Source organism: Bombus fervidus, chromosome 7 (assembly GCF_041682495.2).
Source record: "Bombus fervidus isolate BK054 chromosome 7, iyBomFerv1, whole genome shotgun sequence".
Lineage (NCBI taxonomy): Eukaryota > Metazoa > Arthropoda > Insecta > Hymenoptera > Apidae > Bombus > Bombus fervidus.
The window spans coordinates 10,045,654-10,071,697 of NC_091523.1; the positions used below are offsets into that span (position 1 = coordinate 10,045,654).

The window sequence follows — 26,044 nt, forward strand, 5'->3', positions numbered from 1 at the left end:
TTGAAAACTGACTCTTTTAAATAATTTTATCTATTCATATGTCCTGAACAATGTTAAGTAACAATATGCACATAATTGTGTAATATAATTCAATTGTAAAATATAATACAGCTTTCGATAAAGTCACAGAAATGTAAGGTTTATATCTTTATTGAAATGTTTCATTTAAAAAAAAAATTATAATTTTTTTAAATAAAAAGAACGAATATATGTAATCTGGTATGATTTTATTTTGCAGCATTGTAGTAAGAAAATGTCCTAAAATTACAACACACGCATAGGTACGTAAAATTATGTAAAGTGCTGCCTTGCTAACTGACCGAAATTTTGTCTTGCTAATAAGCAATCTCTACTATTTATTAAAAATTCTTTCCCGAAGCGGTGCTCCGACGTTTTACATATGTATATAACGTGTTTCTTTAATTTCATTTTGTTTGAGTCCCGATATTTGAATTAGATTTAACTTTTTTTTCTCGTGAATTTTATATGTTAATATATATAAGTCCTTAATTCGCAAACATTCTATATCTTCATAAAATTTCTTCTGAATGTTGGAACATATACTTTAAATTTCAAACATTACTATTAAGTAATCTGTAATTCATCCTAAATTCTGTAATATTTTCGCAAATTTGTGGATTGTACACTAGCATAAAGACATACATATACATATGTATTAGAATATATTAAACTAATATATAAGTATGTAGAGTATCCAATATTGTGTTTGTAATTTCATAGTTACACTTAACTTTTGTTCCGATCATTACTAACATTTCAATATATGTTTATAATTTATTATTTTTTATATTTTACATTATACATATGTAAGTTGCGAATACTAGTAAAAAATCTACAAAGGGAAATGATAAATAAAATTAGATCATGATTATAAAAGTAAAAATATGTAGATTTTTAGTGTATTACATGTACCATACTTACAAAGATAATTTTAAGGTATGCATAATTAACGTTACAATTAATATATACAAATACTTTAATTTGTAAAGAATTCCAAAACAACAATGGCAAATATTGTTCTCAACTCTAATTTATAGGAACAATTATTGCCATTTGTATCTAATAATTTATTAATACTGGCATAGCTTTAAATGTCAATAACTGCATTTACATTGCCAGTAACTTTACATTTGTATATTTGTAATATTTTACAACATTATTATTTATACATTGTTAATAAATCATGACAATACGACAATGTCTTTCATTTTAATAAACATTATTTAATTTTACACCTGTATTTAAGTACGTGGATATAACAGAGATGTCCTAGAATTCTGTTATGATTTGTTATTGTTAAACAAATAAATGTTATAGATTTTGATTTAATACAATTAAATATTTTATTATGCCTCTGGCACAAAATTTCAAAGTCAATTTTATAATCTAATGTATTAATATAATTTATTTATATCTTTCTTTTAAAAGATTTTTATATTATGTATTTTTCAAATGCATTTTATAAAAATCTTTTTACCAGAATCTAATATACTCTTTTGTGAGTTTAGTTTTGTAATGTACAAAAAAGTATATCTCTATACATATTTAGTAGTGCATATCAGAGGATTCAACTTACATAATTCTATTTGACTGGCAAATTGTACATTTAACCTTTATATATAGATATAAATATTATTCTAGTAGTATACATTTAAATTTATTTCCAATGGTGCTTTGGCAAATATGTTTTCATAGCACCATAAAAGTGCAATTTCATTGTGAAGCATATAATTTTAGCTAATCTTTGTACTACTTTTATCCATTTATACTTCAACCATGAAATGCAAAAAATAATTCTTGTGTAAAACTTCAACAATAGTCCTGAATGAATAAAATTTTGCTAAATATAATAAATAGAAATGATTTTTCTGTATCTTTTAACACGTTCGTCGCCACGTCGCACATATCTATACGACGGGTATACTATCGTGGGGGCCCCGTCACCAAATAATGGTGACGCTCTTCTTGTTCGAGTTAATTAATTAAATATACGATATTACATATAGGATATACAACATAAAAATATTAAAAACACATTATACCATACTTTTTATTAATTTATATTCTGAATGATATATTACATTATCCTATATCGTATGGTATTCGTTAAAACATTCCAAACACATTTGGGGTGATTTTGGGCACTTCGAAAAATAGTTAGACTCCGTTATCACTACTCTCCTCACTTTCAAATATATTTTCACGCTGTTTACTGAACATTTTGACGATGAAAAAATCACTGATGTACGTCTCACAAGTATGCTCCTCGACTAAATGAAAGATCTGAGATATCTGCCATGAGATCCCTCGGAATACTCTAGCTGGATAGCTTATCGCTTTCTCCATTTCAGAAATAAATAATCTTTTCTTTATAATGAATCGAAGGCGATAAACAATGAATCGAAGGATATAAACAAAGAATAGAAGGGAATAAACAATGAATTGAAGGCGATAAACAGTGAATCGAAGGCGATAAACGATGAATTCCTGCTTGTCGCTCTATTTAAGTTCTGCGTACCGGCGGTCGGATTTGGGCCCCGCAGGAAACATAGCCGAATCACGCTGGACGACGAACGTGTTAATATTATTCTAAATATTTAATACTACAAAAGACAGTAGTATAAGTCAGTCATTTATAAAAATGAAGTTAATAAGATTATACAATTTTGTATTACTTTCTGACTGATAAAATAAGCCAGATGTCGAAGCTTTCATTCTTACAATTTGTACATCTAGTGAATTGAAATTTTGAATCTTATCATGCAATCAAATAATAATTAGTTGTCTATATTTCCTTCATAGAAGGATTCACACTTTTCTAACAAACGTAGAACTGGATTTATGTTATAAGGAAACAAATCTTTTGATACTAATCTATCAATTGCTAAACGAAGTCTTATCAATATTGTCATGGTATCATCTAATTCTCTTCCACAGCAAGAAACAAATTCTGTCCAATTTCTTTTAACATATTTCAAAAATCTCAATAAGTATAATAAGAAACAGGTCTCATTACTGACAAGTAAATCTAATAGAACATCTGGATCATGTGATACAGCATGTATAAATTGTATGAAAGTTAAAGTTGGACTAAGCATATGACCAAGATCATTTTGTGGAGGTCCTCTATAAAATAAACCAACAGCTACATCTAAACAACATACCATGCCTTCAATTAAAAAATCATCTTGATCATGGAACATTTGTACAACCCACTGTGATAAAGGCATTTCAGGATGAAATGGCATTAATGTCTTAACACACTGATCAAGTTGTCTTAGAACTTCTCTAATGCTCCTCTCAATAACTGCCATATCAGCATCAAGATCTTCTGCTTCAGAACCCAAGGAAGAGTCACTAGAATCGCTACGTGTCTCTTTAACTGTCACAGCAACACTTTTTAAAACTAAAAGCACTATTTTTTGTAGAAGAGGACGATCACCTTCACCAGATCCTCCTCCAAATCTTCCAGAACCATGTCGATACGGTAGAGCATCCAATAATCTCCAATCTTTTACAGCTCTTACAATCAAATGTGCAAGAGAACAAGGCTCATCTGGCAATACATCTTGCAAGGCCAAAGTACTTCCATAACACAATACTTCATTAAATAACCCAAGGAGATGTCTCCAAATCACACCAGGAACATTGGCATTTAAAAGTACAACCAAGTTGTCTAATTGAGAATAAAACAGTTTGGTATCAATAACAGATAAGTTGGCTTTAACAGAAATAATGGATTCCCACAAATCAAGAAATGTAATGACAGCTGATTCATGTTGTGGTGTATATGAACTTAAAATAGCATCAAATTTTGATACTAGTATAGTCCATTTAGATTCCAATGCTTTGACACACATTGCTTTTACTGGTGTACTATCAAAACTTTCTGTATCAGCAATTGATATTGTATTACAATGAGATGGTGGCACTATACTGTCTGTATCTTCAAGAGGGTGGATACTACAGTCCTTGTGTTCCACAACTCTTTTTACAACATCCAAAGTAAATAGCATTTGGCTTGGAGAATGAGTATTTACTAAAGATTGTGTTAATCTTTCCAACCAAGCTGTATCAATATTTTCTTTTGTTATAATAAAAAATGATGCAAGAACTCTGCTAGCAGCAAATGATATAAATTTATTTGTTGTACATGATAGGTCAATTATTTGATCTATAATGCCATGCTCGTTTCGCGCCAGCGCATCACAAACATCTACTACTCTCCTGCACATAATACCTCTAACATTCTGTTTAATGGCTAAATCAAATAATAGTTGTAAAGTACTTATAAATTCTAAGGTTTGATCAGGTTCCCATTCTGATAATAATGAAGATCTAAAAGTGCCATCTGCAGCTTCTACTGTTGCACTAGTGAATGGTTTACGTAAACTGCTTTCTGGTATATTACATAAGCATTGTGTCAACAGACTATTCTGTAATTGCTCAATATCTGACAATGTATCTTTTTCAACTTCATCATTTTCAATGCGTTGTTTCTTCTTTGCTGGCTCCTCCATTATGTTGTTAGGAGGATAATAATAACAGTGCCAAAGCACCATTAGCAGCACTATTCTTGCTGCTTTCTTCTTTTAGCTTATAATACTCTGTCATCAGGTTCATGAAATATAGCCAACATCAGCTTATTGTGTGTACAAAAGTCATAAACACATTAGCAGATACAATATACCTGTATTGACAAAAGAAAACACATTAATTTAAATCCTTTGGAAATTGACTACTTTTTATGATATAAGATATTCTTGACTGTATCAGATATTTAAATATTACAAATACTATTTTATTTTATTTTTCTTAAAAAGAAGACTATTTTAGGGCACAAAAGATTTTAACCAATATCTATGTTATTTGATAGTATTCAATGAGTAGAATTCAAAAATATCAATTTTGAACTTAAGAAACTTTTCAAATCAAATCAGTATGATTTAACCCAAGCCTAACCTAACCTAATCAAAATCCAATCCAAAACTTTAAATTCAAACACAATCTCACTTATTTAAAAATTCAACGTTGTGATTTACTGTTTTGTAAATATATTCTTCTGCACAGAATCCAATATATCTCTTGAAACAAAAGTAACTTTCAAATTCCAAATTTCTTAAATCCAAAACTGGTATTTTTAAACATTGTCATATTATCAGGAAATAAAAGAATCAGTCAAAAATTTTTGGTGACCTAAAATGAAGTTTGAGCAAAAGAAATGTCATTAATATAATCTGTCATAAAACAGAATTTTCATTATTCAATGATGGTTAAAATATTATTTATAAGAGAATTTTTAATGAATCAATGTAATAACATCAATCAGAAAAGTAAATAATAATATTAAAACTTACAGAGAGAATTGACTTCTATTTTCATTAAATTTCTGAAATGTTTGTAAATTCCAATACTTTTATAGGTGTACGTAAATAAGTATGTGTGTATATGTTTACGCATTCATTCATACGATGATGTATGTGTATATTCTTTTTACATGCCGTGATCAATCAATTATTTAATATGCGAGGCATCCTTGCTAGTAAACTTGAAATTATATCTGTTGCCAGACACATTCATAAGATGTTAACCGTGAAGACTTTAACACAGGTTGCACATGTAATATATATAAACCGACGCTTGGTGATACGTTAATATGCACACAGAAATATTCTCTACCGATACCTTGACAGACAGTTAAAATATATCAAGAGAATATTTGACAGTATTCTTTTCGAGTTATACCGTATTTCACTATTTTAACAGTGTAAATATATTATTGTTTGTGCTCGAAGAATTTCTTTTGACTAGGAAGTGACAGAGCACTCAGACAACTTTGCTCTGTTGCCACGTATACGTGCTACCGAGTAAAAATAAGAAATACGGATTTATATTGTTTAGCCGTAAATCTGCTCCAATTAAACAGTTCATATCTCACGTCGAGTGGTAAAATGTTAACCCGATAATGCATAAGACACGAATTCTTCGTGTTTATTACGTATTTTTCGGATGGCATCATGCAGAGCTGCGTAACACAGTAGCTCCTCCTCGCACATTCCACAATGTACTAAGTACGAATTATTGTAATTACTTTAACAATAGCCTCCAGATCGTTACTAAACCTTATCAAATATTCATTAAATACCTATTTTTTCATTTTTCTTAATAAAAGTAATCAAAATCAAAAAGTCGTATAATAAATACACGAGATGATCGGCAACTCTGCATTGATGGCAGCGCTTAAAAATTTATACATATTCTTACTTGTTAAACAGTTTCTATTTTAATGATTTGTCTAATGTGAAATTATAAGTAAGACGGGGTATTTTGATAGTTGTACCGATAGGAAAGATTGTATAATGTTTAATAAAAGCCGAGAAGATTAAAAAAAATATATTATTCAACATTCTTTATTCTATTACGTACTATATAGCCAAATTCATCATTTGCTTAATTTGATAATTAGATTTATAGTAATAAACATAGGATTCTTGTTTCTTATAGATTAATATATAAAATATTATTAGAAAATTTATTAAATATTAAAAACTAGTATTGGGTTGGAATAAATAATGAATTGGAATAATGGATTGTGATTTGTGTTCAAAAAGTTTTGAAATTAAATTTGAAAAAATGATTAATTATAAGCAATATAAGTTTTATATTTTACAGATTTTAATTTTACTTTAAAAGTATAAAAGTATACACATTTTTTTCGTTTATTTCGGACCAATTAGCTTATTTTAATTTGTATATAGGAAAAATGGAATTTTTATTCTCAATCTTAATTATTTCTGGAATATGACAAGCATGTTTAAGAAAAGAAGAAAATTATATACTCCGATCAATTGACAAATGATTGCTGTGTGAACTCGCTTTGTCATTACACCTTTCATATTGTAGGGTAGGACCTATCTATATGCTGAACTGTCATAGGTATTTTCAATGACGTAGGACTGCCATATTTTTTTCTATATGGGGCCTGCTAGGGGGTCAACCAAATTGTTGGGGGTTTGGAGGTGGCCATGCAAGATGTTTTGTGATAAACGAATGGTGCGCATAATAAACAATTAAACCAATATTATAGCGGGACGCGTCGTTTCGGCAGATATGCTCGAATCGTTTGAGCAAACGGTCCGGATTGGCAAAGAAAAAGCCTTTCACTCAAAACATCTTTCTCACATGCGATAGGAATTTTACGTCACAAAAATTTTGATCGGGGATGAGAGTGTAGTGCCGTGGCGAGGTTATATCAGAAATTGGGACAATGGCCCTTTAAAATTTATCTACGTTTCATTTTATAATTATTAACATTTGAACGAGAAGTACTTGTATAGTCCTACTATACAATACTGATTTCTTCGAACGATACGAGTTGTCTTGGTGATTTTGTTGAATTCGTTGATCGCGAATGCGGTGCCCTACCCCGCTGCACTATTTTTGTCTGTACATTTTATTTACACGTATTTCTCTTGTTGCGTGTTTTCTTCGCCAAATATTTTGGCTATCTTTATAGCAGTTACGTAATTTCCGACGTGAGTAATTCCGGCACGATGGCCGATGATGAATTAAATGAAACTCGATTGTTTTACACGTAGTGGCGTGTGGACATATATACCACGCTAAGTTAAAGGGAATTGATTTTTGACATTCTTTGCATAAGAGTAAAAGAAGCTTAAAGCGTGCTGATATATATTAATAACATGAACGGGAAACGATCACTGCACGGTTGTAAACAAAATTAATGTTTAAACAGTGAAAGTGATCCTATTTAGATATGTCTATTGGAAATTATCTTCTTAAGGTAAATGATTAGTATACTATTATATTTGTAGATACTGTTTGGATTTATATTTTTTTAATTGGTCTTTTAAATACTTGTAAATGTAAAAATGTAGTATAACAAATAATTTTTTTAATTGTTTAAGATATCTTTAGTTGCATCTTTCCATATTTATAAATAAAACATTTGACAAATTATGTATCCATATCCATATTTGGTTGAATGAAATAAAGAGAAATTAAATTAATAAAAAGCAAGTGTGTTATGTACAGAGTTATTGACAATGATTGACATGACAATATTTTAAATATTTAATTCATTATCTTTAATGGAAGTATAAAATATATGGTATAATTATAGGTCTATATTAAATTTTATGCATAAAAAATAATATTAAATGTTTTAGGATAGTCATCACATCATAATGTGGTGGTTTAAAATACTATTGAATAATATTATTAAGAATGACAGAAATAGTATCCAAGGATTTTGGTAAGGGGCAACTTTTTCGAAAAAGAGACATGTCAGATTCGTCGCAGCACCAATATAATCAACCTCCTCCTGATATTATGCCAAAGGGACTTGCAATCAATGGTATATTCCCAAATATATAACAGCTTTTTGTAACAAAATATGTGTCATTAAACACATTATTATTATATTATAATATTATTATTACTAAATAATAATTATTTTCATAGGCATAGGAGGAAGGTTGCGCCAATTAGAATCTCTTTTTATTGATGGTCCTGTACAAGGGGAAGGAAGAATAGGCCACACATTTTCTATTGAGACACTTATTGATATTTTACTTGTCTTATATGATGAATGTTGTAATTCTTCCTTACGACGTGAAAAGACTGTCTCAGATTTTATTGAATTTGGTATATTATATATACATAACATAATGTGTATTTTTTGAAAATTTATAATTTCATATTAAAAAAAATTCATATATTTTTTTATAGTAAAACCAGTGGCTACTTGCATTAAGAGTTTGCAATTGGCACGGGAGGATTTTGAAATAGTAAAAGTTATTGGTAGAGGTGCATTTGGTGAAGTATGTGTTGTAAGAATGCGTGGTTCGGACAAAGTATTTGCAATGAAAATTTTGAACAAATGGGAAATGTTGAAACGTGCAGAAACTGCATACTTTAGAGAAGAGAGAGATGTACTGGTGTATGGTGATCGTAGATGGATCACAAATCTTCATTATGCCTTTCAAGATGACAATAATTTGGTAATTCTTCTAAATATTAATAACAATTAGAAGCATTTATAAACATAAAAATATCTTATGCGTTTTAAATAATAATGTGTAGTACTTGGTCATGGATTATTACTGTGGTGGAGACCTGTTAACACTGTTGAGCAAATTTGAAGATCGCCTTCCAGAAGATATGGCACGTTTTTACATAGCTGAAATGGTTCTGGCTATTGGGTCCATACATGACTTACGTTATGTACACCGTGATATTAAACCTGATAATGTTTTGTTAGATGCAAATGGTCATATTAGATTAGCAGATTTTGGATCTTGTTTACGATTGTTTGAGGATGGCACTGCACAAAGTAATGTTGCTGTTGGCACACCAGACTATATTTCACCAGAAATCTTAAGGGTAAAATTATATTTCCATATTATTTTATATATAATTATTATTTTTATAATTTATAAATTATGTAATATTAATTTGTATTTTACTAATTTATGATATGTACTACTCATGAATGTTAAAAAGAATGCATTGAAATTCATATAGGCAATGGAAGATGGTCAAGGACAATATGGACCTGAATGTGATTGGTGGTCTTTAGGAGTATGCATGTATGAAATGTTATATGGAGAAACACCATTTTATGCAGAATCTCTAGTCGAAACTTATGGGAAAATTATGAACCATAAGGTTATTAAATAATTTGAATTATACTTATAAAAGTTATTACAATGTTGTTGTAATAATTATTATACATATATATTATATACATTAATGTGTGTATTTTACTTAATTTCAGAATTGCTTTGACTTCCCAGCAGATGACATGTATGAAGTTTCTGAAGAAGCTAAGGATTTAATGAGAAAATTGATATGTAGTTCAGAATTTAGACTAGGTCAAAATGGAATTGATGATTTTAAGGTATTAACATGTAATGTGTTAAATTAAAAATTATAATATTATGTGGTTATAATTAGAAAATTAAATTTAATATAATTAATTCTAATTATATAACACAGAAGCATCCATGGTTTGAAGGAGTAAACTGGGAAACTCTTAGAGACAGTACTGCACCTTACATTCCTGAAGTTTCTTCACCAACAGATACATCAAACTTTGATGTTGATGATACAGATGTTCGCAGTTCTGATGCTGTTCCACCAGCAGCAAATTCTGCGTTTTCTGCACTTCATTTACCGTTTGTTGGCTTTACTTTCACTCAAGGAAGGTAAGTAGCATCTTTTACTTCTTTATGTCCCTAAAAAAAAGTACTTAATATGGTTTTGTATTTATAAATTACAGTTGCATATCTGATCTGGGTTGTTTGTCTGCTATAACTCAAAAGGATAAACGTGTGCAAATACTGGAGGAAGAAAATGCACAACTGACACAAGCACTTGAAGATTTAAAAAAACAAATTAGCATGAGTCATTCTTCTCCAGGAATATCACCAGATTCTAATAATGCAACAAGAAAACTTCAGGATGAAATAAATACACTTACTAAACGCAACTGTGGTATAAATATATTTCTCCACATATGTACTACTGTAAAAAATATATGAATACTTAATCATGTTATTATTTCATAATATTTTTTTATAATTTTCTAGAATTAGAATCACAGTTAAAATCCATGGAGGTCCCTCGTGAATTACGCAACTTAGATAACGGTGATATGACAAAACTACGGGAATTAGAAAAATTAGTACGCTCTCTTCGATCAGAAAAGGAAGAAGCTATTAAAGATAAGTTAGATGTTCAGGAGAAGCTTAAACTTCAAGATAAAGAATTGAAAGATGCATTAACACAACGTAAACTAGCAATGGCTGAATATACCGAAGTTACAGACAAATTATCGGAATTAAGACAACAGAAACAAAAATTGTCTAGACAAGTCAGAGATAAAGAAGAAGAATTGGAGGTTGTAATGCAAAAGGTTGACAGCTTACGACATGACATTAGAAAAGCGGAAAAGTTACGTAGAGAGTTAGAGAATCGAGTGGAAGAGGCAATGGCTGAAACGAGTAAAGAAAGAAAATTAAGAGAACGTAGCGAAGAATATTGTAAGCAAATGCAGGAGGAAACAGAGAAAATTAGGCAAAGGTCTATGGGAAATGATGCAAGTGCAAATCATGCATTAGCGACACAAGAAATTAATAGGTTAAAAGCAGAAGTGGAAAAACTCGAAGTTCAATATAATGAAAATTTGAACCAACAACAAAGTAGGTTCAATCTTGAAATTCGTAGTCTCCAAGAACAATTGCATGAAGCTGAAACAAGGAGAGATTTATTGGAAAGGGAAGTTCAGTTAACGAAAGAAAAACTAGATAATGCAAGATTAGAAAATATCACTGATAGTGAGGAGACTATAAATGAATTAAACAGACGTCATGAAAGAGAAAAAATTATGCTAGTCGAAGAAAACAAAAAACTTATGTTAGAACTTAACACTCTTACCGATAGTGTTAATAGAATACAAGGTGAAAGGCGACAATTAGAAGAAGAATATGAGGAACTAAGAAACAAGAAGGAAGCTATTGCACAATGGGAAGCTCAGATTACCGAAATTATTCAGTGGGTATCTGATGAGAAAGATGCTAGAGGTTACTTACAGGTCTGTCCTACCTAAATTTTTTTTTGTTAATGATGATCATTAGTATTATAGTATGATATGTATCTCAAGAACCGTTTAATTTTGTGCTTAACAAATTTCAGGCGTTAGCAACAAAAATGACAGAAGAATTAGAATTTTTAAAACATTCTGGCGGTGTAGGTGGTGTAGGAAGTGGTTCTACAATGGCAGATAAAAATTGGCGAAATCGTAGATCACAAAAGCTTGACAAAATGGAGCTTTTGAACCTACAAAGTTCTTTACAAAGTGAAATACAAGCTAAGCAGGCAATATCTGAAGAACTTACAAAGACGCGTTCAGATTTAATTGCTGCTCAAAAGTAATTAATTTAAATATATTATAAATAAAATAAGTTTTAATGACGAAAATATTTTTATTTCTCTAAATGTCACTGATATAATTTAATAATGGTAAATCATTGTGTATCTACAGGGAATTAAGAGATTTCAGACAACGATTCGATACACTCACGCACGAGATAAAACGTAAAGAAATGCAAATAAAAGAGTTGCAAGCGAGGCTTGACACAGGCGATGGCTGTAAGTATATTTCATATAACACTGTTACAAAAAGAAATTTCGTAAAAATTTTATTGTTACGTTTTTATAAAAATTCTGTACGTACTATTATTATACAAACTGCTGCGATACATGCTGTGTATGTAATTTGTAAATCTTTTAATCTCTCTCGTACATTATTTAGGCGGTGAATATATCTGTTCGGTGTTTTATTCTACATATTCTGTAAAATATTCTGTATTATTTTAATATGTTGTGGCACGTAGTATATGATTTATATATACAATTCGTAATAAATAGAATAGAATGTTCGTCATAAATAGATACAAAATATTATTTATTAGATATATAATACCATATGTGATTTAAATATTGTGTAACACAAAAAATTTTTATATATGAATTCTTATATAAATATGCTAGATTGTTTTTCTTAATTTCAAATTTGCATGCATATAGCAAAAGGTCAACAAAATCAAGAAATTGTTATATAAAATATATAAGCAGGAATCATATATAGCATTCATACTTCTCAATACAAATTCTTAAGATTTGCTTATTAACTCTTATTTTTGTCTCTCTTATCTAATAAAAAATATATATTAATTAACATAAATAATAAAAGTTTGTTGTGAAGATGCATGAATGGTGTACATGATTCTTTGCACTTGCATATTTATAATATTACGTAGTATATTACTTTTATATTATAACTAAAATTACAAGTCATTATAGCCAGAAGTATGATTTAACAATCTCTTTAGTTTTAGTAGTAAAATATAGAATTTCTAAAAGGTATAACTATATGTGAATACTATCTATTTCTTGTAGTTTGCATTAGTTTAATTAATGGCTTGATATTATATTGGTATGAGTCAGTGTGTGGTTATTTTTTTCTTTTCTTAATTTTTTTATAAATGTGAATAGTAAGAGTTGGTGTGTGTTTCTAGACTGATATTTAAATGTATTTTAAGACAGTTACAAATATGAAAGTGCAATTCATTATATGTATATATATATATATATATATGTAATAATATCATTTTATGGTCATATATATATATATATATATATATATATATATATATATATATATATATATATATTATAATTGATCATATTGATCATATAAATATTTTAATAATATTATAAAAAATGCACGTATCTTTAAAATATGTTATAATTCATAGGTATTTGACACAAATGAAAATTGAATATATGTGTATCGGAATAATTCAGTTGTTGTCTTGAAAAAACATAAGGCACTTGATTTTTAAAATGTGATATTTTCTGACATTGTTAGGTTGACCTTAATATTTTAACAAAATATTTTGTCTGTATTATATGTAATATATTTAACAACTTCTCTATAATACTTCACTTAGGTAATATACTAAGTATAAAAGTTATTGCCAATACTTACTTTACCAATAATAGAGATCGTTACTATTTGGATACCTATCCAGCATAGTAATTCGGTTCTCCGGTACGGTATGCGATTCTGATTTCTAGACTACAAAGTGCCTCTGTTTATTGGCGTAACGAGCTGTGTCTGGGGCCTCTTGTTGCTCATCTTCAAACTGTATTTGTGACAGCTGCCCTATCCAGCAAAACGTCAAGAAAATCTCCAAACATCGTTAGCACCAAACCCCACCGCATCATCGTACATCAGCCGTCGTCACCCCTACCAGTAATGCGTGCTTCCCGCGTCACGACATGTCGCTTATTAACTAGATTCGTTCCCGTCAACACATTCATCAGTCAGAATGCCGTCGCCATCGTATCGCCACCCGGTAAATGAAGTGGCAACAAAACGCGATTTTGATTGACTAGTCAGTTGGGATGCTAATTACAGAACACAGTGCTATGTTTTTTATGAATATAATAGTTATGAATATATAATGAATATAATTTTTTATGAAACATTAAATGTTTTTCTTTGAAAGGGAGCGTCAAATGTATCAGATTGTTCTTATTTAAAACATAGCTCTATGTTAACTTTAATTTCAATTACTGTGAAAATCAGTTATGTGTTCCTTGTATGTTGGAAATAATCATCCCTCAGTTAAGGATAGTGTCAGTAGCTTTTCATCGTTTTAGGTGATGGTTATCCTTTGTTAATTGTTGTAGCTGATAATTACTCAGTTTTGTAATTAAATGATTAACAGGTATGTTGTGTCTGAATGTTTTCGCCTTTAGATTGTTTGAACTGATTGACTTTTTAGTACATCTTATTACATGCTTGCTATTTCTGCTGGTAAACAATCAACCTTTACCTGCATAATAACGATTACTATTTTAACAGAGTTTGTGTGGTGCAAATTGCAGTGCAGTGATTATATTAAAATGTTCAAAAGAAGATGTTATGAAATTTACATTGATTTATGTATCTACTTGTAGAAAGAAAAACATAATTCTTTACTTTTACATTCTTTATATATTAATAGAATATAGATAAAAGTATTACAGATATCTTTTTTCTTTATTAGTTTAACATTATTAAAAATAATTTCAACTTCCTATAATTAAAAAAAGATGTTACCATTTTTTATCCTATTAATTTAAAATTCTTTTTGTATTTCAGTTTTAGAACGTCCTACATCTCAAATGTCATATTTGGAACATTTCTTGAAAGAAACTGCAAGCAGTACACGTCACGGAAGTGCAGATAGTGTAGAAGCCGATATCGAAGATAATCGAGCACCAAGTATCTCCAGCAGTAAAAGCAACTTATCTGAACTCAGTATTGTAAGTATTATTTTCTAAGTTTAATATAACATTAAGTGTTTACACATTAAAATTTAATATATATTAAATTTTAGGATCCCACATCTCCGTTATCTCATGAACTTCTCAATAAATCATCAACATCTCATGGACAAACCAATCTTCAACCAAAACCAAAATCTCACCAATTCTTAGTAAGAACATTTTCAGCACCTACAAAATGTAATCATTGCACTTCACTGATGGTAGGTTTAACCAGGCAAGGAGTTGTATGTGAAGTTTGTGGCTTTGCATGTCATATGCCCTGTTGTGATAAAGTTCCATCAATGTGTCCTGTGCCACATGATCAAAGTAAGTTATCTTTAGGAAATCATATTTAGTGCAATTTATTTTGAAAACATAATTTTTTAATATAGCATGATAATAAATACTTTTTCCAGCAAAACGACCACTGGGTATTGATCCTACACGAGGAATAGGTACAGCTTACGAAGGATATGTTAAAGTGCCAAAAATGGGTGGAGTGAAAAAGGGCTGGGTTCGTCAATTTGTGGTGGTTTGCGACTTCAAATTATTTCTTTATGATATTTCACCAGATCGTAATGCATTACCATCTGTTTACGTGTCTCAAGTCTTGGATATGCGGGACGAAGAATTCAGCGTTAGTTCTGTTCGAGATTCGGATGTTATACATGCTACAAAGAAAGATATTCCATGTATATTTAGGGTAATGCTTAAAGTCTTTTGTTGTATTTTTATTCTACATTTCTTCAGGATTTATTTTTATCTCATGTTTATTTAGATAACGACATCTCTACTAGAACCACCTGGTTTAAGAAATCACACATTAATGCTTGCAGACACTGAAAGTGAAAAAACAAAGTGGGTAGTTGCTTTAAGTGAATTACATAGAATATTAAAGAAAAACAATCTTCCTAATACAACGGTAAATACAATATATCGATGTATATATTAATAAGATATCGTCTAATCTCATTCATTTTTATTTATGCTCCTCTTTTTACGTTACAGATTTTTAGAGCAAAAGAATTACTAGATAATACATTGGCGCTCATTAAAAATGTGATGTCAGGAGCAATTATTGATCCAGATCGTCTAGTCATTGGCACAGAAGAAGGTCTCTTCTGTTTAGATTTAGATCGTAGCGGTATGTTCTATCCTATGTGTGTGTGTGTACAAAATCATTTTATTATGACTAATTTGTATTACATATTTAGAAATTGCAAGAGTAGGAGAAGGCAAGAAAATATATTTACTGGAATATGTAACAGAAGAACAATTAATAGTAGTTTTAAGTGGAAAACAACGTCATGTACGGTTGGTTCCAGTACGTGCATTGGATGGAGACGAAGTTGAATGGATTAAAGTTGCAGAAACTAAAGGATGTATAACTTTAACGACCGGGATAGTCCGTCGCAGTCCACTAACTTATTGTTTGTGTGTTGCCATAAAGAAGCAGGTAAGACATGTTATTGTATAATATCGGATCGTTAGTGTAATAGATATTTCCTATATTTAATGTCATTTTTCTGTTTTAATTTAGAATGCATCACAAGTCATTATTTATGAAATTACGCGTACGAAAACACGTCATAAACGTATACGTGAACTGATGTTATCATGTCATGCACAAACTTTGCAAGTCCTTTCTGAAGGTCGCTTCTGTGTCGGATATCCTTCCGGATTTTCTATCTACAGCATTTTAGGAGACCATCACCCTATTTGTAAATATATAAACCCGACTTCAAATAAATTCAGAATTAATTTGAGACCTATAAATCTCTTATTTTTATGTTTTAGCATTGGTCCATTCTGAGAATACGCTCTTAGGTTTTCTTACATACAGTGCTGTGGATGCTTTACGTTGTATCGAATTGCCACGTGGTGAATTCTTATTAGTCTTCCATACATTAGCAGTTTATGTCGACAGCCAAGGCAGAAAGAGTAGAGATCGTGAAATTATGTATCCTGCTGTTCCTACAGCAGTTAGTGAGTATTATTCTTAAAACATAATATGGAACATGTTAAAACGAAATGTAATTATAATCTCGTATTACATATTACAAATGTAACAAATATTACATGTACAAATATAACAAATATACATATATTGCATATAATAATTATAACTTTATGTTACAGGTTATTGTGAAGGCTACTTGCTAGTTTATAGCGAGACTCACATCGATGTGTTTGACTGTACAACTGGAGATTGGTTACAAACACTTAATGTGAAACGAGCACGACCACTGAATACTTCAGGCTCTTTAACGTCCTGTGTCATTAACGATATGCCACATGTCATTTTTCTGAGCAATTTACATCAACGTTAGTATACTTCATATAACAACAATTATAACTATAAAATGATTAGATATAATATACAATGTTCGATTTAATATAATAGGAGAACTACTTAATTTAATACCACTAGATGCAAGTGGTAGACAAATGACAAAACCGCGAAGGAGATTTTCATTAAGAGAAGGAAATAGGGCTGTTCGTCCTACTGATAGACGTTCCAAAATGATATCTGCTCCGACGAATTTTAATCATATCAGTCATATGGGTCCGGGTAATGGAATACAGGTAAGTTATTTTGAGTTTCCCTTTTTTTCTTTCTTTTTTTTTTTTTTTTTTTTTTTTTGTTAATACATATATTTTTTGGTATATATCTATTTTATAAATGTCTTATATTATATATTAGATTCAACGATTGTTAGACCTGCCTACTACACTTGAAACAGCTGATCAACAACATAGCGGTCATCACAGTAGCTCTCATCTTCATAGCAGCCAACAAAGAGTAAGAATATAATACATTTTTATGTATTTCTAAAAACATCAAATGTTTACTTACATTTTTTTCCTTAGTTGTATAGTCCTGCAATTCAAGCATCAAGTAAACCAGCGCCACTGCCGCCTAGGCATCCACCTTCTGATACCCGACGTCTTAGTTCTCATATATCCAGAAATTCCGGATATTCACCGCATAACGGTATTTATATGCTCAATCGTATTGTACTTTATTCTGTTACATAATTTTATTTGAGATATCTTATATCACATATAAAATCTTTTTTTAGGTTCAACATCTTCACGCAGAGGACCGGCACCGCCACGACCAACTGCTACTCCACCTTCGTTACCCCGTACTCCTGTAGACCAAGTTGATTCGGAATCTGTGCATCTACGATCGCATACTCCACTTTCTCTTGGTAGCATCGCATCTTTACACGACAAGGTATTACTTTTTTTCTTATTAAAAATATTAACCAAATATAAAGATGATATAGATAGAGAACATTCAACACGTTTTAAAAAGTTTGGAGAAATCGTACTTTTAATAAATACATACAATTTTTCATTAATGTAGGAACACACCTCTGGTGGAAGTCCTAGACATTCAATAGCTTCAAACAACAGTTCAAATCCATCGACGCCACCAAGTCCCGCTCATGATCATGGTTCATCTTCATATGATTCATAAAAATTAATTTAACACTTCTCATAACATTAATAACTTACTGTAATCGCGTCTACTACCTGAATGATAGGATTACAGTATCTATGATAACATTTTTACATAAAATGATATCCATATTTGATTTTTAGCTGGAAAGTTATCGTATTTATTTCTTTCTTTTTTTCAATTTTGTGCAATACATTTTTCTAACCTCGTGCATTATGTTAATTATATTACAAACGTCTAACGAAAGGCATAATACTCGTATATACAAATGAATTAAGAAGTTGCATGTTTTAGTTATTTAATTCAATAATCAATACAAAAATTTCATAAATATATTAACATTGATTTTGGTATCATGTTGCAATAACTTTCTGGTTTTCAAGAACTTATAACATGTTATATATTTAACAAAAGAATTTACAGTTTATGTAATGATAAATTGTAAATAATTTATGTTCGGAAATCATTGAATCAGCTTTACGATGCCATATATTACCAAAGTAGGTATCGTTTTAATTTCCTCTTTTTTTTTCGGAATTTTAATGCGGATACTTTGCATAATTTTAATTTTTGATCATCGTAATGAACTACCTTAAGTTAATAAAAATTGAAATCTCAGTCAAATTATCTAGCAATAAAAAATTAATCTAATCAATCTATCGTACCTATCTTTTGAATCTAGGTATAAATAATAGTTTCAAGTAAATTATATACTTAGTCATTCTTAGTGACAAATGAATTCAGTGGAAGTGAATCGATCTGATGCCTTATGACTAAATATTTTCTATTGCGTCATAATGCAGTAAGGTGCATCATTTTATTCAGCATGTGAATAGTAGAAATAATCGTGCAATGTATCTAAAGCTCCTGCTAATAAATAGCTATTAAGCAAGGCGGCTATATACTTTTACATGACATATGAGTATTATATTTGTGACAGTAAAAGAGTGATGTTGAATATTGATTTGTCCTTACTGCGACAAAAACTGATTTCTCTTTTATAAATGTACTGCTTTCTCTATAATTAAGGCTATAAATATCATTGTGGAAACTTTTTTTTTTAATGCATATACATATTTAAAATTTGTCAGTCAAATATTAACAAGTGCAATGCATAATGACTGAGAATAGAATCGAAACGAAAACGGAACGACGATGATTAAATATAGTTTATTTTAAACCGTGAAATTCTGAAATCCTTATTTATATTTGCAACAATTCGAAGAGAGTGTTAAGAAAGATTACACTATACAACATCTTTAGTACTTTTATATTAAAAAATTTAAAAACCATTGAATTCACAAAAAAAAAAGAATAATGAATTATTATGAAATTTTGAAAAAAGTATTACTTGATGATTAATCAGTTACATTTAGTTCTTTTTATAGTTGTAAGACTAGAACAAAACAAATGAAATTACAACAAAGATGAGAACAAGATAACAAGTTTTATATGTTTTAATGTATAAAATATATACATTTTTCATGTACATTTATAAAAATTTGCTAACTATACTAAAAGAGGAGAAAAAAGAGTTGGTAGAACAAAATAATTATCTCAGGATTCTATGCCAGTAGTTAAAATATGAAATAACATTTAACGGTCAAGAATCCCGAGTTGCTCCATTCTTATTCAAGTAATTATGGATTGAAGATGTTTTATCTTCATATCCCTAAACACGGCATACAGTAAAACAAAGAGCCAATAACTACAGTATGGATTCAATTTTTGCATACACGAAAATAAAGTGTATGTAAAAAAATAATGCTGAATCATGCATTTAAATTTACATATATTTATAATGAATTTTAATGAAAAAAGTTTAAAAAAGTATCGAAAAGTTTATGAAATATTGAAAATGTTACGGTAAAATATTGATACGCTACATTCCGAGCAATTCTTTTTTATTTTCATAAAACAATGACAAATATACATGAAAATCGAAGTTCCAACTCTTTAAAAAGATCATCGTTGATGGACATAAAGTTAGCATAATAACTGTAACATGCGTATAATACCAAAAAAAAGAAACTTGAAACGACTTTATCACATTTGTGTAATGGTAAGACATGAAAATATAATTATAAAAGAAATATATATCGACTGCAATAGGTTTGACATTCTTATATTAAAAATATAGAAGAAACCGTTAATAGAAGAAAAAAAGTGTTAATGTTATCAGACAAAGAATGTAATAGTACAGATATTGCTGTCCATACCAGAATAAAATAAAGTTTAAAAATGAGTTCTAGAACTATTCTAGAAATGTCATCGTATGTTTATAAATTGTAGCAATGTACGTGTTATTGTACTTACCAACGAAATTCAATGATTTGTCTATTATCTGCAATTGTTACTTAAGGGTTCTAAAATCAAAGATATATCTGTTTGTCTTATGTTGCCTTGTATTTAAACCGAGTTTGTCTATAAATAGAACATACGAAGAAATAGTCACTTTGTATAGCATTGATTTTATATTTTTGTAAATAATTCAATTTCTAAATAAGGTTCCAATTTCAATTTGATTTTAGACCCTTCGAATCTTTCATTTTCCTTCTTTTTTTTTTAGTCTGCACATATATGACACTGAAATTTTGAGTACGTCGTTTTATAACATGTAAAAACTGCGCTATAATTATGCTTTTTTTTTACGCATAATCAAAATGTACGACTGGCATTCTGCACGAAAATAGAATGATTATATGTATGCATATACAGATTTGTATGATTCAATAGTTTACTTTTTTACGAGTTGTTAGAATATTTTATGTAACAATTAATAATGATTTATGTATCCCATTGGTTTAGTACCAGTGCATGTAATGACCTGATTATTAATCTTTTTTTTTAGCAACTTAGTTTAGCGTATTCTATACTATGAATTTATTTATAACTAATATGTGCATTATATTTACGATATTTATTAAAAGCAATTGCAAGCAATTATTTGCATTTTGAATAATGAATTGTATCTCATTGTACATTATTTAAAGTGTGTCATTATAGTAAGAAGTACTTATATTATGGTAAAAAGAAAACCAAATTCTTATGTTTGTAAGATTTCAAACATAACATTCACCTCACAAACATTTTTTTTGTAAATTTCATAGTATTTATAATTTTTGTTTTACATTTTGTTTCATACAAAATCTATGATAAAAGATGGATATATTTCCTTTCTCTTAAATTCATTCTTCGCTGAAATAATAATAACAACTTTTTTTTAATAAAGAATTATATTAGTAAACTTGATGTATGAGTACAATATAATTAATGATTAAAACTGGTCTCAATTTTAGGTATTATTATAATTAACAGAATGAAATAATAATTATTAGAATATTTATTTTTTAAAATGAAATTATTAACAGTAAGACAAAGGTCCCTACTGAAACAATGAACTAAATATCATTATAAAAAAGACCATTTAAAAAGATACGTAAGCTTTTGTACTTATATTGTATATTGTGCTTTATATGCTTCATTATTTTAGTATTCTATATCGCATAAGTAATTCATTTTATAACTCTGTATCAATACAATTATCAGTGAGGAATATAAAACATAACATGTTTTGGTCTATAAAATATTTATGATGACTAATTATTTTTAATACCTTTTTTTTGAAAATATAATACATATATGTATATGAAGAAGACATTCTTTTTTAAACATATGTCGTACAGAAACGCACGAATTTAAATTTCGTAATTTCCTATAAATTAGTATATTAAATAATTTTATTAATCCAAATTAATTTTAAATCTAACTTCAAAAAAAGCTTTCTATAATATAATTATATAAATAAAGAGTAATTAATATTTTTGTTGACTATTATATTAGATGTAATTGTTATATATCCGAAATTGTTCTATAAATAATTCATTGAAAGATATTCATATATTAACATTAAATATAATAATTTTATGATTGATAACATCTATGAATTTTATGCAACATGTCACTTCCTAATATTAGTCATTAAAACAGAATTAACAAAACATTGAATTGGCACTAATTGTTACTTTTTTGTATTACATTTTACAAATATGATATATTCAACAGAATTTTTTTGTATTTATATCATATTCGAATAACTATGAATTTTTCATTTTTTTCAACATATAACATTATAAACTTGGTGTCAACAACAGTTTTAGCAACATTAGTAATGATTTGTATGTCATGAATATTTAAAAAGAAATTAGATTTTAGATCTAGCAAATGCTTCCGAAATCACAACATTATATTAATTCTATTGTTCTATATTGCGCAAAATTCAAAATCACCTTTGTGGAATGTGATATCCATATAGTGAAAAACTGTTGACTCAATATCTTAATTATAAAATTATAAATATGTTCCTTATAAAAGTATTTGCGCAAAACATATCTTCATTAAATCATAGATGAAAAGTAAGTTATTCGTAATTTATTTATTTTATATGAATGTTAATATATATATATATATTATATATGTATATTACATTCATTCTTCATTTAAATTTCCTAACAATATTAATGGCAGCTGTACAGAGAGGTGTCGCATGTATACATAGCATAAATAATTATAATGTCCGAGTAAACCAGGTTATTGAATGTTTAGAAAAATATCATTGGATAATTCTAAAATATAATTTGAACGAATTGTATGTTTTACAAATATTAATTTTGAAATATGATTAAAAATGAAAGATATTACATGTATAAAATCTAATTCACAAAAGATTTCTTAAAAAATTAATGTGATTAACTAATAAATGAATACGTTCCAGTCTCTTTATGCCTTTGTTTTATACGTAATTATCTATTAAGTGTATACCTATTAAATTTCGATTGTGTGATACAACAAAGAACACACGCGACATTGTATACTGCCGTCCAGAATTTAAAAGACGACATGTTGCAAGAAAGGCATTTTTTCAGTATTATTAAATCACCACTGGAATTCTAGAGTACAATATGAAATTTGTACCTCATCTTGACGGTTTTGTTTCTCGGATTCCATGGTCTTGGCGATATAGTTACTGTCACGATAAACTTCCTTTGCGCATAAACTCTCTAAATGGTGTAACTCCTATGACATTTTAAATCTCTTCGTTTTAAAAAATTGGCCAAATGTTACAAGGAAGTATCAGAAGACGTACTTTCAGAGGATGTACTTTCATGGCTGACTTGATTCAGAGAATGTTGAAGTGCATCAGGCGTTAACCATTCCTTTGGTAGACAACGTTGAAGGAATGGTACACAAGAACTGAAATATGCAAGGCGATTTACCCAACCTGGTATTTCTTGACCACACAAAATCTACAATTTAGAATAAAAATATAATATTAGCATTGTATTAATTAATAAGTGATTATATACTATTTTTATATACATACAAGTGTAAGTTGACTACTAAAATGATTACAATTTTTATTCATTAAATGGTAACGATCACCCCTAAAATCTTTTCCTAATTCAGTAACAATCCTAGTTACATCTTCTTCTGTGAAATCTGTATATCCAATGTGTACTGATTGCCTACGATGATGAAAAATAAATATACTCTTCTTTTAAAATAATATGAACACATCCTTACTAAAATATCTGTACCTATATCTAAATTGCTCCCCTAATTCTTCAGCAACTCTCGGTGTGATTTCAAAAATTCCAGAAATTGGTTTAGAATGACCTCCATATGCATATTCTGCAAATTAATTGAAATAATTCAACCAACTTTAATAGATTCAAATGGAATTAAAAGAAATATATATATATATATATATATATATATATATATATATATATAAGATTATATAAATATACCTGTTCCATATATTTCAACTCCTGAATGAAATACACCCAATCCAATTGGAGTAGTATATTCATTTATCCAATACTGAAACATGAAATGTATTTATTACAAATGTGCATCAATAAAAATTAAAAAAATATTTTAGAAAGAAACTTAAAAGGACCTTACCATATCATAAACATTAAGAATTATTGGCTCTCTAGCCATTTTTGGTATTAATTCTTCGTTATCCTGTGGATAACCCAGACAACTAGGAAAGGATAGATTGCAGCTAAGACCTGACGAAAACATCATAGAGATACCTATACTTGAAGAGATGAACAGCAGCACTACCTATGTTCCAACGCACCTAATAAGCAAATACATTTGCTATATACTGGATCTACACTAAGCACATAGCCAAAAATTACTACAAAATTTAAAAAAGAATGATGAAATAGGAAACATCTTATTTATAATTTTCAAGTAAGTATCTGTGGTTAATTTTATATCAAATCAACTTAATGATTCATATGGGCTTACACAAACAAAAAACAAAAATGTAATAAAATACATATGTCACATAAATATTACTTATTAACTACATAATAATTAGTAACTTCATGCTTTTCTATGTAAAATTATATTATACTTTGCAAAATACATAGCAACAAATATGTTTTTCTAATAACAATATTGCAACTTATAGAATCAAAATGATAAAATCACCAATATTATGTTACTTAATCTATCATAAATGCTAAACAATAACAATACCAGTCAAAATATAAACAAATGATATTTTGAATTAGATTTATAATTTACTACTCTTTTATTGTATTAATAAAGTTGTAGGATGCAGAATGTTCAAAGATAATGAACAGATTTATTAGTAATATTGTCTGACAATGAGTAAGGAAGTAAGAATGGATATACTTCAGAATAGAAGAAAAAAAGTGTATTGTGAATCATCAGGTCAAAGGTTTTGTTAAATGATATTTTTAAATAAATTGTATTACCTAAAAAAGTCGAGATTTCAGCACTATCACATTTCTTTATAATTTGTCACAGAATAGTTCAGTACATGTTAATCTCCAAATTTTCTTGAAAGAATTGTTGATGTTAAATATTGCAGAAAGACATTGTACAAAATTGCAAGTAAGTATACTCGCAATAAATTAGCGATCTTCTTGAAATGTCAATAACAGTTATTAGGTTCTTATGAAAATTTAATAACATAGATTTAATAACTGAAATTCGTAAAAATTACGTGCAAATAGCATACATTATGTCAATAAGAAGTCTCTCCTCACTTGAAGTGTGCTAAATTATCAACAAAATCCTTCTTGAAATCTGTAATTATGTATCTTAACTATTCATTGCGTATTTTTAATCACAAACTTAATTAAATGCACATAACAAACATTAACATTAAAGATGTTTTAAAGGAATTTAGACAAATTGTTTATAATTAGAAACGAATGGCATTTGTCTAGGGATATCGAATAATTGTCTCTAGTCTAGATGAATATCAAAGGTTGAATAATTACTAAAGAATTTTTTTTTCGAAAGTTATACATATGTATGTAAAATTTTACCAGAATATTAAATATTATATTTTTCTATATTTTCCTATACTGTTGCTTATTCTAACATTTTTTGTTTACACAATTTTTATATTTTTAATACTGATAAAATATAATTCGCAAGACATAAGCATAATAAAAAAATAAAGTAATTAAAACAAATTTTTTAATATTATTTATAAATATAACTAAATATATATAAATAACACAATGCCACTATTAAGATTTTTATTAATAAATTTACATATCATTGTTATTTGAGACTATCTTAAATTAATCTTATTCT

General features: G+C 28.6%; 3 protein-coding genes across 9 annotated transcripts; 1 reads left to right on the forward strand and 2 right to left on the reverse strand.

Annotated features, from left to right (window-relative positions):
- Positions 1-889: 889 nt before the first annotated feature.
- Lin (protein lines homolog) lies at positions 890-6,344 on the reverse strand. Its single transcript, XM_072006713.1, has 3 exons — positions 5,379-6,344; positions 2,597-4,711; positions 890-1,895 (listed from the first exon to the last, which is right to left on the reverse strand). Exon 2 carries the CDS (start codon positions 4,581-4,583, stop codon positions 2,799-2,801), a length of 1,785 nt encoding a protein of 594 aa, XP_071862814.1. The 5' UTR covers positions 4,584-4,711; positions 5,379-6,344; the 3' UTR covers positions 890-1,895; positions 2,597-2,798.
- Positions 6,345-6,963: 619 nt separating this feature from the next.
- On the forward strand, positions 6,964-23,799 carry Gek (serine/threonine-protein kinase gek). Of its 4 annotated transcripts, none has more exons than XM_072006689.1 (27): positions 6,964-7,825; positions 8,211-8,398; positions 8,506-8,688; positions 8,773-9,044; positions 9,127-9,426; positions 9,568-9,711; positions 9,821-9,943; positions 10,042-10,250; positions 10,325-10,539; positions 10,635-11,638; positions 11,740-11,975; positions 12,089-12,195; positions 13,770-13,967; positions 14,759-14,922; positions 14,997-15,252; positions 15,342-15,628; positions 15,704-15,847; positions 15,934-16,069; positions 16,140-16,381; positions 16,466-16,646; positions 16,723-16,911; positions 17,065-17,250; positions 17,330-17,511; positions 17,630-17,728; positions 17,797-17,920; positions 18,009-18,166; positions 23,547-23,799. In XM_072006689.1, the coding sequence occupies exons 2-27, from the start codon at positions 8,269-8,271 to the stop codon at positions 23,565-23,567; spliced, it is 5,490 nt and encodes a 1,829-aa protein (XP_071862790.1). In that variant the 5' UTR covers positions 6,964-7,825; positions 8,211-8,268; the 3' UTR covers positions 23,568-23,799. The 4 variants fall into 4 exon arrangements, with proteins under 4 accessions (XP_071862790.1, XP_071862788.1, XP_071862789.1 ...); XM_072006687.1 differs by lacking the exon at positions 23,547-23,799 and adding an exon at positions 18,299-21,337 and having other exon boundaries at positions 6,965-7,825; XM_072006688.1 differs by lacking the exon at positions 23,547-23,799 and adding an exon at positions 18,299-21,337 and having other exon boundaries at positions 6,965-7,825; positions 8,216-8,398.
- LOC139988923 (deubiquitinase DESI2) lies at positions 21,720-25,661 on the reverse strand. Of its 4 annotated transcripts, none has more exons than XM_072006729.1 (7): positions 25,458-25,661; positions 24,362-24,542; positions 24,205-24,277; positions 23,992-24,085; positions 23,778-23,919; positions 23,541-23,700; positions 21,720-23,470 (listed from the first exon to the last, which is right to left on the reverse strand). In XM_072006729.1, exons 2-7 carry the CDS (start codon positions 24,485-24,487, stop codon positions 23,424-23,426), a joined length of 642 nt encoding a protein of 213 aa, XP_071862830.1. In that variant the 5' UTR covers positions 24,488-24,542; positions 25,458-25,661; the 3' UTR covers positions 21,720-23,423. The 4 variants fall into 4 exon arrangements, with proteins under 4 accessions (XP_071862830.1, XP_071862829.1, XP_071862831.1 ...); XM_072006728.1 differs by having other exon boundaries at positions 25,192-25,661; XM_072006730.1 differs by lacking the exon at positions 25,458-25,661 and adding an exon at positions 24,998-25,113.
- Between the last annotated feature and the right edge of the window lie 383 nt (positions 25,662-26,044).